This window comes from Pollachius pollachius, assembly GCF_949987615.1.
Source record: "Pollachius pollachius genome assembly, chromosome: 14".
Classification (NCBI taxonomy): Eukaryota; Metazoa; Chordata; class Actinopteri; order Gadiformes; family Gadidae; genus Pollachius; species Pollachius pollachius.
This window is the reverse complement of record NC_136947.1, coordinates 5,455,674-5,466,909: the sequence shown is the minus strand read 5'-3', so window position 1 is coordinate 5,466,909 and position 11,236 is coordinate 5,455,674. Positions and strand designations below refer to the sequence as shown.

The 11,236-nt window shown below is 42.8% G+C and overlaps 1 protein-coding gene and 1 pseudogene across 2 annotated transcripts; both read right to left on the bottom strand.

Annotated features, from left to right (window-relative positions):
• Positions 1 to 5,142: 5,142 nt before the first annotated feature.
• On the bottom strand, positions 5,143 to 6,384 carry LOC307085698 (C-C chemokine receptor type 8-like; annotated as a pseudogene). Its single transcript has 2 exons — positions 6,306 to 6,384; positions 5,143 to 6,080 (listed from the first exon to the last, which is right to left on the bottom strand). The product of its transcript is annotated as a C-C chemokine receptor type 8-like (transcript).
• A 1,629-nt stretch (positions 6,385 to 8,013) lies between these two features.
• On the bottom strand, positions 8,014 to 9,853 carry LOC307085516 (chemokine XC receptor 1-like). Its single transcript, XM_079750335.1, has 2 exons — positions 9,746 to 9,853; positions 8,014 to 9,637 (listed from the first exon to the last, which is right to left on the bottom strand). The coding sequence occupies exons 1-2, from the start codon at positions 9,821 to 9,823 to the stop codon at positions 8,609 to 8,611; spliced, it is 1,107 nt and encodes a 368-aa protein (XP_079606461.1). The 5' UTR covers positions 9,824 to 9,853; the 3' UTR covers positions 8,014 to 8,608.
• Positions 9,854 to 11,236: the final 1,383 nt, after the last annotated feature.

Genomic DNA, 11,236 nt, shown 5'->3' with positions numbered 1-11,236 from the left:
ATTTGTGGATTATGTTTTTTGCATTTCCATTCTGTAACATGAGCTTGTTTGTCATATGTATGGCGCACCTAATTGATTAACATGCGTTTCCACGACAGTCCATATTAACAAGCGATGTACGCCTTTATTAGCAATACGCACAAAGTACACACATTTGCGCGTTTGAGAGACATCAATTAGATTCACATATGGTCTCAGTAATTATCATTTCAGATAATTGCTATTAAAGGAAGACATCAACGTGAAATAGGAGGGAGAGTTGCCCTGAAGAAGGGAAGAGCATAGTGGGGAATGGGAGAGGCACAGAGGGTTAGCAGCACAGGCAACTCAGGAAAACAACAGCTGTTTAGCTGGTGGCTAAAAAACAAGCTTGAACAACAACAACATTTGCTAAAGAAAATGTCTGGACTTAAAGATAAGTAATTGCCAGTCACGGAGACACTGTGGATTGACTACACTACATGCAGTATTTGTGCTTCCTTGTTTCCCCCCCCCCCCCCCCCCCCCCCTCTCTGATAAGCTCTATAGGCCTATTTGCCATTCTATCAAAAAAAACATAACCCACTTGAGTGTACACGTGTGTCACGCTCTGAGAATGTATGATGTATGTCTTTATTAGACACCGGTAACTAATTGTTATTAGATGGCTGGACTTGTTTTTCTGCAGCATTGTCCACAATGTTCGTCCTAAATGTAACTAAAAGCATTCATGTGGCTTTCCCCCAACAATACTCACAAAAAACATCAAACACACACACACACACACACACACACACACAAACGCACACCCACACACACGCACGCACGCATGCATGCCAGCACTGGCCGTAAAAATACCTGCAACATCCAGCCCATTGTCCCACCACAGTGAACCGACCACAGACACCGCTCTGCCCTTGACATGTAGCATCCAAGCGTGCTGGATGGCTTAGTTAATTAAGCTTAATCTACCCCAGGAGACACATTGAAGTGCTGTAACAGTAGCCCACTGAGCTGTCCCCCCATCCCACCCCCTCTACCACACACACGCCCTCTCCCCTCCCCACCCCTCCCTCCCAACAGACCCGTGTACCATGTCAACCACCACGGATAGAACAGCGTGGCGACAATGGACCTCATAGAATGACACGCATCTCATGATGTGGGAAATAAGAAAAACTCACTGCAGTCATTAATGCCAGAAAATATGGAAGAGGATTAGGGCCGTTTGGGATTTTTGAGAATAAAGTCAGAATTCCCATCCGGTGGTTCCTATCCTTGTGGTGCCCCTTTTCCAACGAAAGTAACGGCTCAACTCGCCTCGACTCTGCCCGCCTTTTTCTGCGTTTCCATCGCCAAAATGTGGCACCTGAGCGGGTGCGATTTCAGACGGGGATTCCTTTTTCGGCACGACACCAGCATCTTTAAATACTAGCATACTTGGTACTTTTTTAGTCTCACCTCAGTCGAGGTTCCATGAGAGCTGATCCGATACTTTTGTGTGACGTAAACAGGCTGCTGGCCACTGATTGGCCAGAGAGTTACGCCACTGGACGAGCGCGACGTCCGAGCCTGACACCTGACACCAGGTGTTGTGCCGAAAATGGAATCCCCGTCTGGAATCGCAGCCCCTCTCCATGTTATAGCAGTGTTTATATCATATCGTCACAAGATGAGCAACTTATCACAGAAAGCCATATGTACGATTTCTTCTTCTGATGAAAAGAGGGTTTATAGTTTATAGCAGTGTTTATATCATATCATCATAACATGGGCAACTTGTCACCGAAAGCGATGTTACATTTCATAGGCGACCCACAACGTAAAATGTGACATTCACGATAATGAACTACGAGCGCACTAAAATACTGTGGCGACTCCTCCGGGGTCGCGCAGGGGATCCTGGGAATTGGGGTTGTCAGTTGACAAAAGGGGCTTTTGTCGACTTGTTTTGTTGTTAGGTAAAGTGGGGTTAACGGGTTTGGGGTCTTTATTGGTTGTGTGTTAATTGTGTGTTGTTCCATTGTTGTGTGACGTGTAGTGTGATCGGGACCATTAGTGAGAGAGTTGTGTGTGTTGGTCAGCTGTGCCGTGTTTCTGTAATCATTGGTTTCGTTGAATAAAAACTAACTCTCGTAGTCGTGCGGTGTATGGGGCACGAGAGTTGCGTAGCCGCTTAACCTGGGCTCCCGTCTTGTCCTTCACGTGCTGCTCGCCACAATACGTAATAGTTTACAAGTCATACATGTATGCGTGATGTGACCGTAGAAAGCACAGACGAAATAAGCCAAAGCACGTTGTGATTTCAGACGGGGATTCCATTTTCGGCACGACACCGGCATCTTTAAATACTAGCATCAGCGTTCAGTCAACAATAGTAATTGATTATTGAACACCGCAGGATCAGCGCGCAAGAACACGGCGTGGACCCGTCCGTAACAGAGGTGGAGACGCTCCTGTGTTTGGCTCTGTCTGTTTGTGTCTCGTGGAGAAGCATGCGCAGTTTCGCACATTCGTGCTATGTGACCCGCCCACGTTGATCAGGTACTATTCTAGATGGAAACACGACGTGCCTGGAACCAAGCCAAGTCGTGGCGAGTTGAGCTGTTACTGTCGGTGGAAAAGAGGCTTATGTCGCAAAGTGACTCACTAAACTTGGTCTTCAGGTAGCCTGTAAGGAACTTCCCTTCTTTAGCCTGTGACATTAAGCCTTTAGCCAGAATTCTGACTTTATTCTCAGAATTTTGACTTTAAACTCGGACCTCAAAATAAATTCAAATCTGTAAGAAAGTACCTAATTATTTCCTTAAAATCTAAAACTTAATGATAGTCCAATAAATGACTTAACCTGTGTGTCACTGTTGCTTCATGGGAAGCAGTCAATGTTTCTGTCTATCTTTCTGTGTGAACCACAACTCAACAATCTTGTTAGGAACGGAAGGGTGACAGCAAATGCAGGGATTATGCAATAAATCATATTCATAGAAGACGATTTTTTTTGTATATATATATATATATATATAAAATCTGTAAAATAAGGGTTGGGTAAAAAACCTAAGGTTAAAAAGTCACTTAAACTGTGTCTAATTCATTTCATGTATTAGTTTTTCTCGATTGTATAAACACAAAAAATGGAACTATACACACAATTCTGAAAACTATAAGCTCATGTTTCAACTACAAGACTCCAGACTGCTAAACTCTAAGCACAAATCTCATCATTTAGCACACTTGGTTCACCTGGATCACACTGGCCTTCAAAACGCAACAACTAATTACCAATAAGTCTAACTCACTTCTCACCTGTTCAAACTTAACTGGCAAAACACTTCAATCATGTGTCAGAGCATAAAAGAGGACTCGGTGAGCTCTACTGTGTTGTATATATGGTCCTTTGGCCTGATAAGGATTGGAGGTGGGATACATACTGATTTACATGTAGATCTGTTTCGCCTCATTTATATTCTTTTTATTTTTTGTTGGCCTACGAAAAGCTTTTTATGCAGTCAGTTCAACTGAACATTTGACTGTGTCAAAGTAAAAAAATATATATTTGTTTTGTTACTTTTTTGTACTTGTACTTGCACTGATTTCATCATTACATACCCTGAAAGACAGTCTAAACATTTTCTTACTTTAGCGTTTTTCATTTTACATATCAGTGCAATTACTGTACTGTAATTTACCAAAATAGGGAACATTGGTGTATTGTCAGAACAATGTTGCAGCATCAACTATAGGTGTACAGTCTTATTCTGGGAAGCTGGGATTGTGAGTTTAGCCCATTGGAGCTCATTGGATAGACAAATATGCATTGTATCCTATTCTGATATGATCGTGTCAATGCAATATTTATGTTGATATATTCACTGTATTGTATTACAATATGGCAGCAGTCTTTATACTATATGTACCACCTTATTGCAACTTTAAAAAATAAATCTATTTCTTAACAATTTTATAGGAATGGAATAAGTAACATGGTCTCATAAAGCCAAAACATATTGAAATAGTATTTTGATGGAAGTGTTTTGAATTGAATACACCAGTGTTGAATTGATGCTCTCTAAGAGATATTCATTTGATAGCTGTGTTTACTGTTTGGTGGAAAAAATCAGTTTTGAGAAGAACTCTTCTCAGTTTTGTGTTTACAGTTTTGAGAAATTGAGCTATAGTTTCAGAAAACGTGGTTAAACGATTGAGAAAAACTGTAAACAATTTAGATTTCTTTCCAATGCAGCTTCTTTCTCGCTGGGGTGTTATGAGGTGCTTGAATATTGAATTAAAAAGAGCGCTGAGCTAAACAATGTGCTCGAGCTCCGCTTGTGGTGTGAAGTGCTCATTGATTAACATGAGAGCGATTTGAAAGTGGACGCGATTTTCACTTGCACTAAGCATGTGCTTTGGAGGGTTTTGGCAGTTAAGCAGGAGTACTCCACAACGTACAGTATGCCCACATAAGGCAGGCACGACATATGGGAGAAGGATCCATTTTCTCACGCATAGAACCTCATACCTAAAAATACATCCGTAAATCTTAGTGTTTTTTTGTACTCTTATAAGGAAAAGTATGTTAACCTGGAACTAAAGTTGACTTGTGGTGATTGAGTATGGTAAGAAATGGGACTTAGTATGGTATACTATAGTATGCCTTGTCATTTTTAACACTTTAATAATGGTTCTAGTACATTTAAAAAGAACTTTAAGGATATTCCCTTTGTGTGATAATACACACCAAGTACACTTTATCATCAGTGTATTTGAAACAGTCAGTGTGGCAGTTTGTTTCTCCATAGGTGCCGCCAAAGACCACAAAACAGATCTATAAAAAAAAAATTGTATCACACAAAACATGCTGATATACTGAATGCCATGGTTTACAGTGAGGTGAAAACCACACAAAGCAATGTTTAAACTATTCTGACAAAATGTATTAGACAAAAATGGATCATATAGAAAACCCATCAGAATCAAATATTGTTTTTCATGATTTTAAGTAATGGAGAATATAGGATTTCTTATATTATTAAAACATCAATCAACAATCTTTGTATGTATACATTTGTAGGATAAGAATATTTACACAATGACCACATTGGCCATTAAAGAATGGCGTGCACACTCCATGTACAATATACCAGGCTTTTACACTCTGCATTCCCATTAAACATTACGATTATTAACTCTATCTCTATCTCTTTGCACCTTTTCACAAGAAAAGACACTCCGTACATGTTTACGGTACTTAGGCGACATCATATAGATCATGGGATTGATACAACAATGAAAAAGGGCGAGTAGATGCGTGACATGATATGCAAATGTTTCCCTTAATTCCAACTTTTTGGAACTAGTTTTCATCAATATAGTATGAGGTGCGCAGCACAAAAAGAAGGCTACAGATATACATAATCCGAGGGATGCAGTCCTGAGCTTCTTTTTGGTTGAAGCCCTCACCGTGGTCCAGAGAATTGCAGAATAGCAGAACACAATGACGGCAAACAAGCAGATTGTGAGCAGAGCAAAAAAGGAGTCAATTTGGTAAGAACAACACGTAGGTTTATCCTCTTCCATCACTATCTCTGGATAGATGAAGCAAGGGACAGCCACAGCCAGGCTGACCATCCAGGCCACGGTACAGGCTCCGATGGCACACCTTCGTCTCTTCACTGGGACGATGCAACCATTCTGGATGACAACAGTGCTGAACTGATCCACTGATATGGCGGTCAGTAGGATGATACTCGAGGTCATCCCACAGTGATATACACTTATAACAAGCTTACAGACTAATTCACTAAAGGACCAATCGCTGACCAACCTAGTGGCCGCGATCGGCACGGCGAATGTTAAGGCTACATCCGAGCAAGCAAGGTGGAGGAAATACATGTCGGTGACATTCTTCACGTTCATGTTGCAGTAAAGAGCATGGAAGAGGAGACTATTTCCTATGATACTGAGGATGAATATGACATAGATCATTGCTCCAAACAATATTTTAAATCCATCAGGAAAAGAATACTTCAAAGGGTGCGAATCTGTCCCGTTTTGGATGCCGGTAAGATTACAGCTCACGAGAAGATTGGGGTCCATTGTTGTTTCTTTAGAAAACAAACGAAAAGTGGGTAGGATTAAGCACAACCTAAGATAAATATATGAATTGATTTCCAATGTTAAGTGTTTTGCAAATCATCAATAACTATTAACTCAATAACTATGTTCAAACATGTAATCTTCTATGAAAAATATTTAAAACCAAATCCAACCCTTACCCTGTATATAAATAACACAGGTACATCATAATAATCCATGAAATGAGTACTTACCCTCCATGTCACTGTTGGCTAATGGCTTCATGGCAAGCAGGCAATGTCTCTCTCTCTCTCAGTTAACCATAACCCACATTCAAAACAACACATCAACAATTTTTATCTGTCATCATTTCAGTTTCTCTGGAACAGAAGGGTGACAAAAAAAAAATTATGCAATAAGTAATATTCAAAGAAGATGATAAACAGCCACATCACTGCGTAGCGTCATTAGATGAAGTAAACAATTTCATTTTGGCTGCTTTCACAATCTTCCTTTTTTAGGCCTTTTTTAGGCCTTGACCATTCAGTCCACGGTGCAAACTCCAATGGCACACCTTCGCCCCCTCACTGGGCTGATGGGAACCTCGTCAAAGACAACAGTGGCCCTTATCCTCCTTCAACTGCTGAGGGCCCCTAGTGCTGGAGCCTGTGTCCCTTATACGGGCAGGGGAACGTGGGGAAAGCGCTCCTCTGGTTATCCAGCCCCGAGTGCACACAATTAAAGAATATATGACCCATTATCGAAGATGCCACCTATGTTTGAGCCACCTGAGCGTCCCCTACACACATCTCCCCCCGCCCCCCCCCCTCCTTGGCATACAGCCCGGCCGTGTCATCAGCCTGACTATCGATAGCAACCCAGCTCGGTGGGGTTAGGCATGCTCTGCGGCAGAGGGGATTCACGCTACAGCATCGCCCTTTGACATCCGCCCACCTAAGAGACAGGTCCCTCTACAGGTCTCCCCGCACCCATCCTCTCTAAAAAACTGTTCTATGGTTGTACCGTTTCTGGACAACTTTGGTGCATTTCGGTACTTTTTAGCTACTTTAATGATTGCTTGGAACACGTTTCTTTCAAACTTTCCCAAACCAGTCCTTATTAACCAACAAACCAAATCATACAATGATCCTGTCTCCCCTGGTCCTGGTAATTTGAAGAGAGAAAAAGGAGAACTTTGGCATAAGGCCACTTTGTGGGCTGGCAGAACACCCGTTAGTATCTGAGTGTTTTGCCTATAAAATGTTAAGGTCAGTGATTATTTTTTTGTTTGGAAAATTAGGATCATCTTGAGCTTTGATTCACTCTCCCAATAACATTCCCTAGTCCCAAAGTTACAGTTGCAAACATGCAAAAGCTAATTATTGGTGCTCTCTTGTGACTGGTGGAGAATAGCAGAGGTTCAAGGTTAGTGTATGGAAACGAGTGAACGTAGAAGTATTTGGTGATAAGCGATTGTTCCTTTAACTGCCAAATATTATTTGTCATTAGTTAATATTTTTTTTGTTTATATTTATGTATTCAATTTGTTTAATATATTGAGTTCGCCACATTAGGTAGGAACCAAAGTTTCCGACATATGTACCCTAACAACCAGTTAAGATGTAACAGCCAATTGACCAGTAAAAACGTGCTCAGATGCCGCGTGTGTTGAAGTCAAGTAACAAGTTATGAAGTTAAGCAGAACAGTTAAGATGTTTTTCTTTGGGATATTTTGAAACAAGCATTTTTGCGGAAGAAACCTCATTCCCTCATGGTTATGTGCAGCCAGCGAGGTATGTGTGTAGCAAGATAACATTTATTTTCTGAATATATTTGTGTTAACCTTTTACCGTATGTAACCGTGTCTATTTTAAATTATCATATGTGTAGTTCGACGGTGGATATTGCAATGGATGATTGGGGATGGAGAGATGGCAAGGAGCAGCAATAAATCCATCAGTAACGAGAACCACGGTGTCGTTTATTTCCTGGAGGGAGTGATAGTTCCCATAGATTCAAACAGTGTTGCCACTGACAGATTTTGTCACATTAATAGTAATGCAATTGCAAGGGCTTTGATCAGTTGAAAATTGGCAATGCAATCTAATAGTCAGTGAACTGGCTTTAAACTTAAATAAACCACCAAAAAACGGCTTTTCCAAGGTTTTTACAAGTCCAAGGTTTGGAGGAAACAGCACCAAGCATGGTATTCATTATAATGACACAGTCAACACGAAATGCAAAAGAGGATTTTTTTTAAACACCAATAAACGTCTTTGCACAACTATATTTACAGATTATAAGCTTGCAGATTCATATTAACACATTTATATAAGATATTTAGAATTATCAAAAATGTTGTCCAATACCCCCGATGACAATAATATATCAGAGTTAATGAATAAAAAGCCAAATCTCACAAATAATTTTAAGCTTGAACTAAACTACAAGTCAAGTACAAGCCTTAGAAATAAAATGCAAAATCACATTGATGACACAGAAAATGCAGATATTCATGAGCAACCATTGCCTTGGAGACTGCTCTTTGCAGAGTACATTATATTGAGAACTCCTCGCCGCTGGTCATGGAGGTGATGGTGAGCCGGCTGTGTCTACTGCGGATGCTGTTTGTCTGCTTACCCCAACCTCTCAGCATTTTCTTCATGTGGTTCTTATACTTAACCCCAACAAACACATAGAACACAGGATTGAGGCAACAGTGCGAATAAGCGAACATCCGGCTGATGTAAAATGCATAGCCCAATCTTTTGTACTTTTCACAATCCTTATTCTCTCTTCCAGATCGTAGAAATATGAGAACATTGTAAGGTGCCCAGCCCACGAAGAAAACCATAACAAGAGTGGAGATTAGCTTGAGAGTCCTGTGCCTCCTTCTCTGTGCACGGGAGCGCATTAGTCTGCAGAGGATCTGAGCATAACAAAAGCAGAAGATCGCCACAGTCACTAAGAACATTATGTTTTGCTGGTAGATGCCAAAGTCCTTCCAGTATTCATTTGCATACTCGCACATGTTTTCATGCACACTGGTAAATAACAAGGCCGGCAAGGCTGCCAAGAAGCCCAGGGTCCAGATGAATACAGAGGCCAGGACACCGACGTAACCCCTGGAGGTCACAAGGTCTGACAGAGGCCTCACGACGGACACATAGCGATGAACAGTCATCAAGATGAGGAGGATACCGCTGCTGTAGAAGCCCACATAGAAAATAAAAGAAACTATTTTGCAAGCCGTCTCCCCTAGATTCCAACTATACATGTGGTAGTAGGCCCAAAAGGGTAAACCAACAGTGAAAATCAGATCTGACACAGCCAGGTTCAGGATCAATGCATTAGTGAGAGAGCGGAGATTTTCATATTTAGCCAAAATGACCATCACTAATATGTTGCCGAGAAGACTGACTATCACCACAGCAGAGAAGAATACTGGAACTAAGACTAGTCTAAATTGAACGGTTTTCAGCTCGCATATTTCATCTGAGTCATTGCTGTAATCATAATCATATGTGTCATTAAGTCTTTCATCTGGACTTAGTCGTTCGGCGTCCATTTTCCCTCCAGGGAAAGTCTATTTTAAAAACAACAAAATTAAAAAAAAAATTAGAAACCTTCCTAATATCTGTGGAATATATCTAGAAAACTACAGAATTATTGTTACATTTATAATTCATCATACCTCAGTTTGTTGTCCTTTATTTCCCCTGAATAAATTAACAGCAAATGAGGAAGATTCTTTGACAATACATATGCACATCAGGTAGCTCTGCAACGGAGTGTTTCCGTTACAAACGTGTTTGACAATTTTGTTGGATGACCTTGGAAACTGAGATTAGAAAGGTGAACTGAGATAGTTACTTGTAATTAGGAAGGAGAAGTAACAAACACAACTAGAGTTATGGCGCCCCTTGTCGCCAAAGTGGTACTTTACTTTTTGGAGGCCTGCTTACGCAAGGTTTCTATACATGTACCTGTTATGTTTGAATAACGAAGACTGAAGCCAGAGCTTACTTGGAGCGTGCTCTCCGTTTATTAACCAAAACGCAACTCGCTGAAAACAGGTACGGTCACGTGAATCGCACGTTACCGTAAAACACATTGCACTGACGCAGCAGTGCCAGATGTAACAATTCCCCCCCCTCACAGAACTAGGAGTGATACTCAGTCACAAAGTCACGCAGGTGCTGGGGCCTGCCGCGTGCCCAAGCTGGACGGGGTTCAGGTGCAGCAACAACCACTGGCCCGTCGGGCTGGGCCGGAGGAGCTGGGATTGGTGCAGCCTCTAACCATGCAGCCGGCAGAACTCTAGCAGCGGGCACCACCAGGTCTGGGCTCGGGGGGGCGTGTACCTTGCCCAGGCGGTTAGCATGCCAGCGTGTGCCGTCGGCGAGCCTGAATGTAGCCCGGCCAAGCTGTTGGCTGACCTGGACCGGGTCCGACCAAAACGACTGGAGCTTGTTGTCCCGATGAGGTCGACGAATCCTGACCCAGTCCAAAACAGTGATGGCAGGTGGCTTAGCACGTCGGGCCCTGTCGAAACGGTCCTTCATCCGACGCTGGCATGTGTTGACGGCGGCTCGAACTGGGTGGGCTGGGGCCCAAACTGCTGTAGGGCGGAGCCTATCCAGAGGCAGCTGGAGCTCCCGCCCCAGCATAAGGGAGGCTGGGGAGACTCCTGTCGTGGCGTGTCGGGTGGCCCGGTAATGCAGCAGCGTTTGGAGGAGGCTGGTGGTGAGTGTGCACCCTTGTGCCAGATGGGCCCTGATGCCATTTTTCAATGACTGGTTCAGCCGTTACACCCCCCCATTCACAGCCGGGTTGTAGAATGCTGTGCGAATGTGGCGTATTCTTTTCCCCTCCAGATAAGAGGACAGTTCGTGGGAGACCATCTGGGGACCATTGTCGGTCGTGATCCTCTTGGGCAGGCCCCACCGCGCGAACAGAGTCGAGAATGTCAACCAACACCTTGGCTGTGACCGAGCCCATAGGCGCTACCTCTGGCCACTTAGAGTGGAGGTCGTAGACAACGACGAGGATCCTCTGGTGATGCGGTACTCCATGCAGCTCGCCGCAGATGTCAAGTTGTAGGTGCTCCCAGGGTTTGGATGGCCAGTCCAGTGGTTGCATGGGCGGGGGTGGGGCTGGGGCCCTGGTCTTACCACTAAGAAGG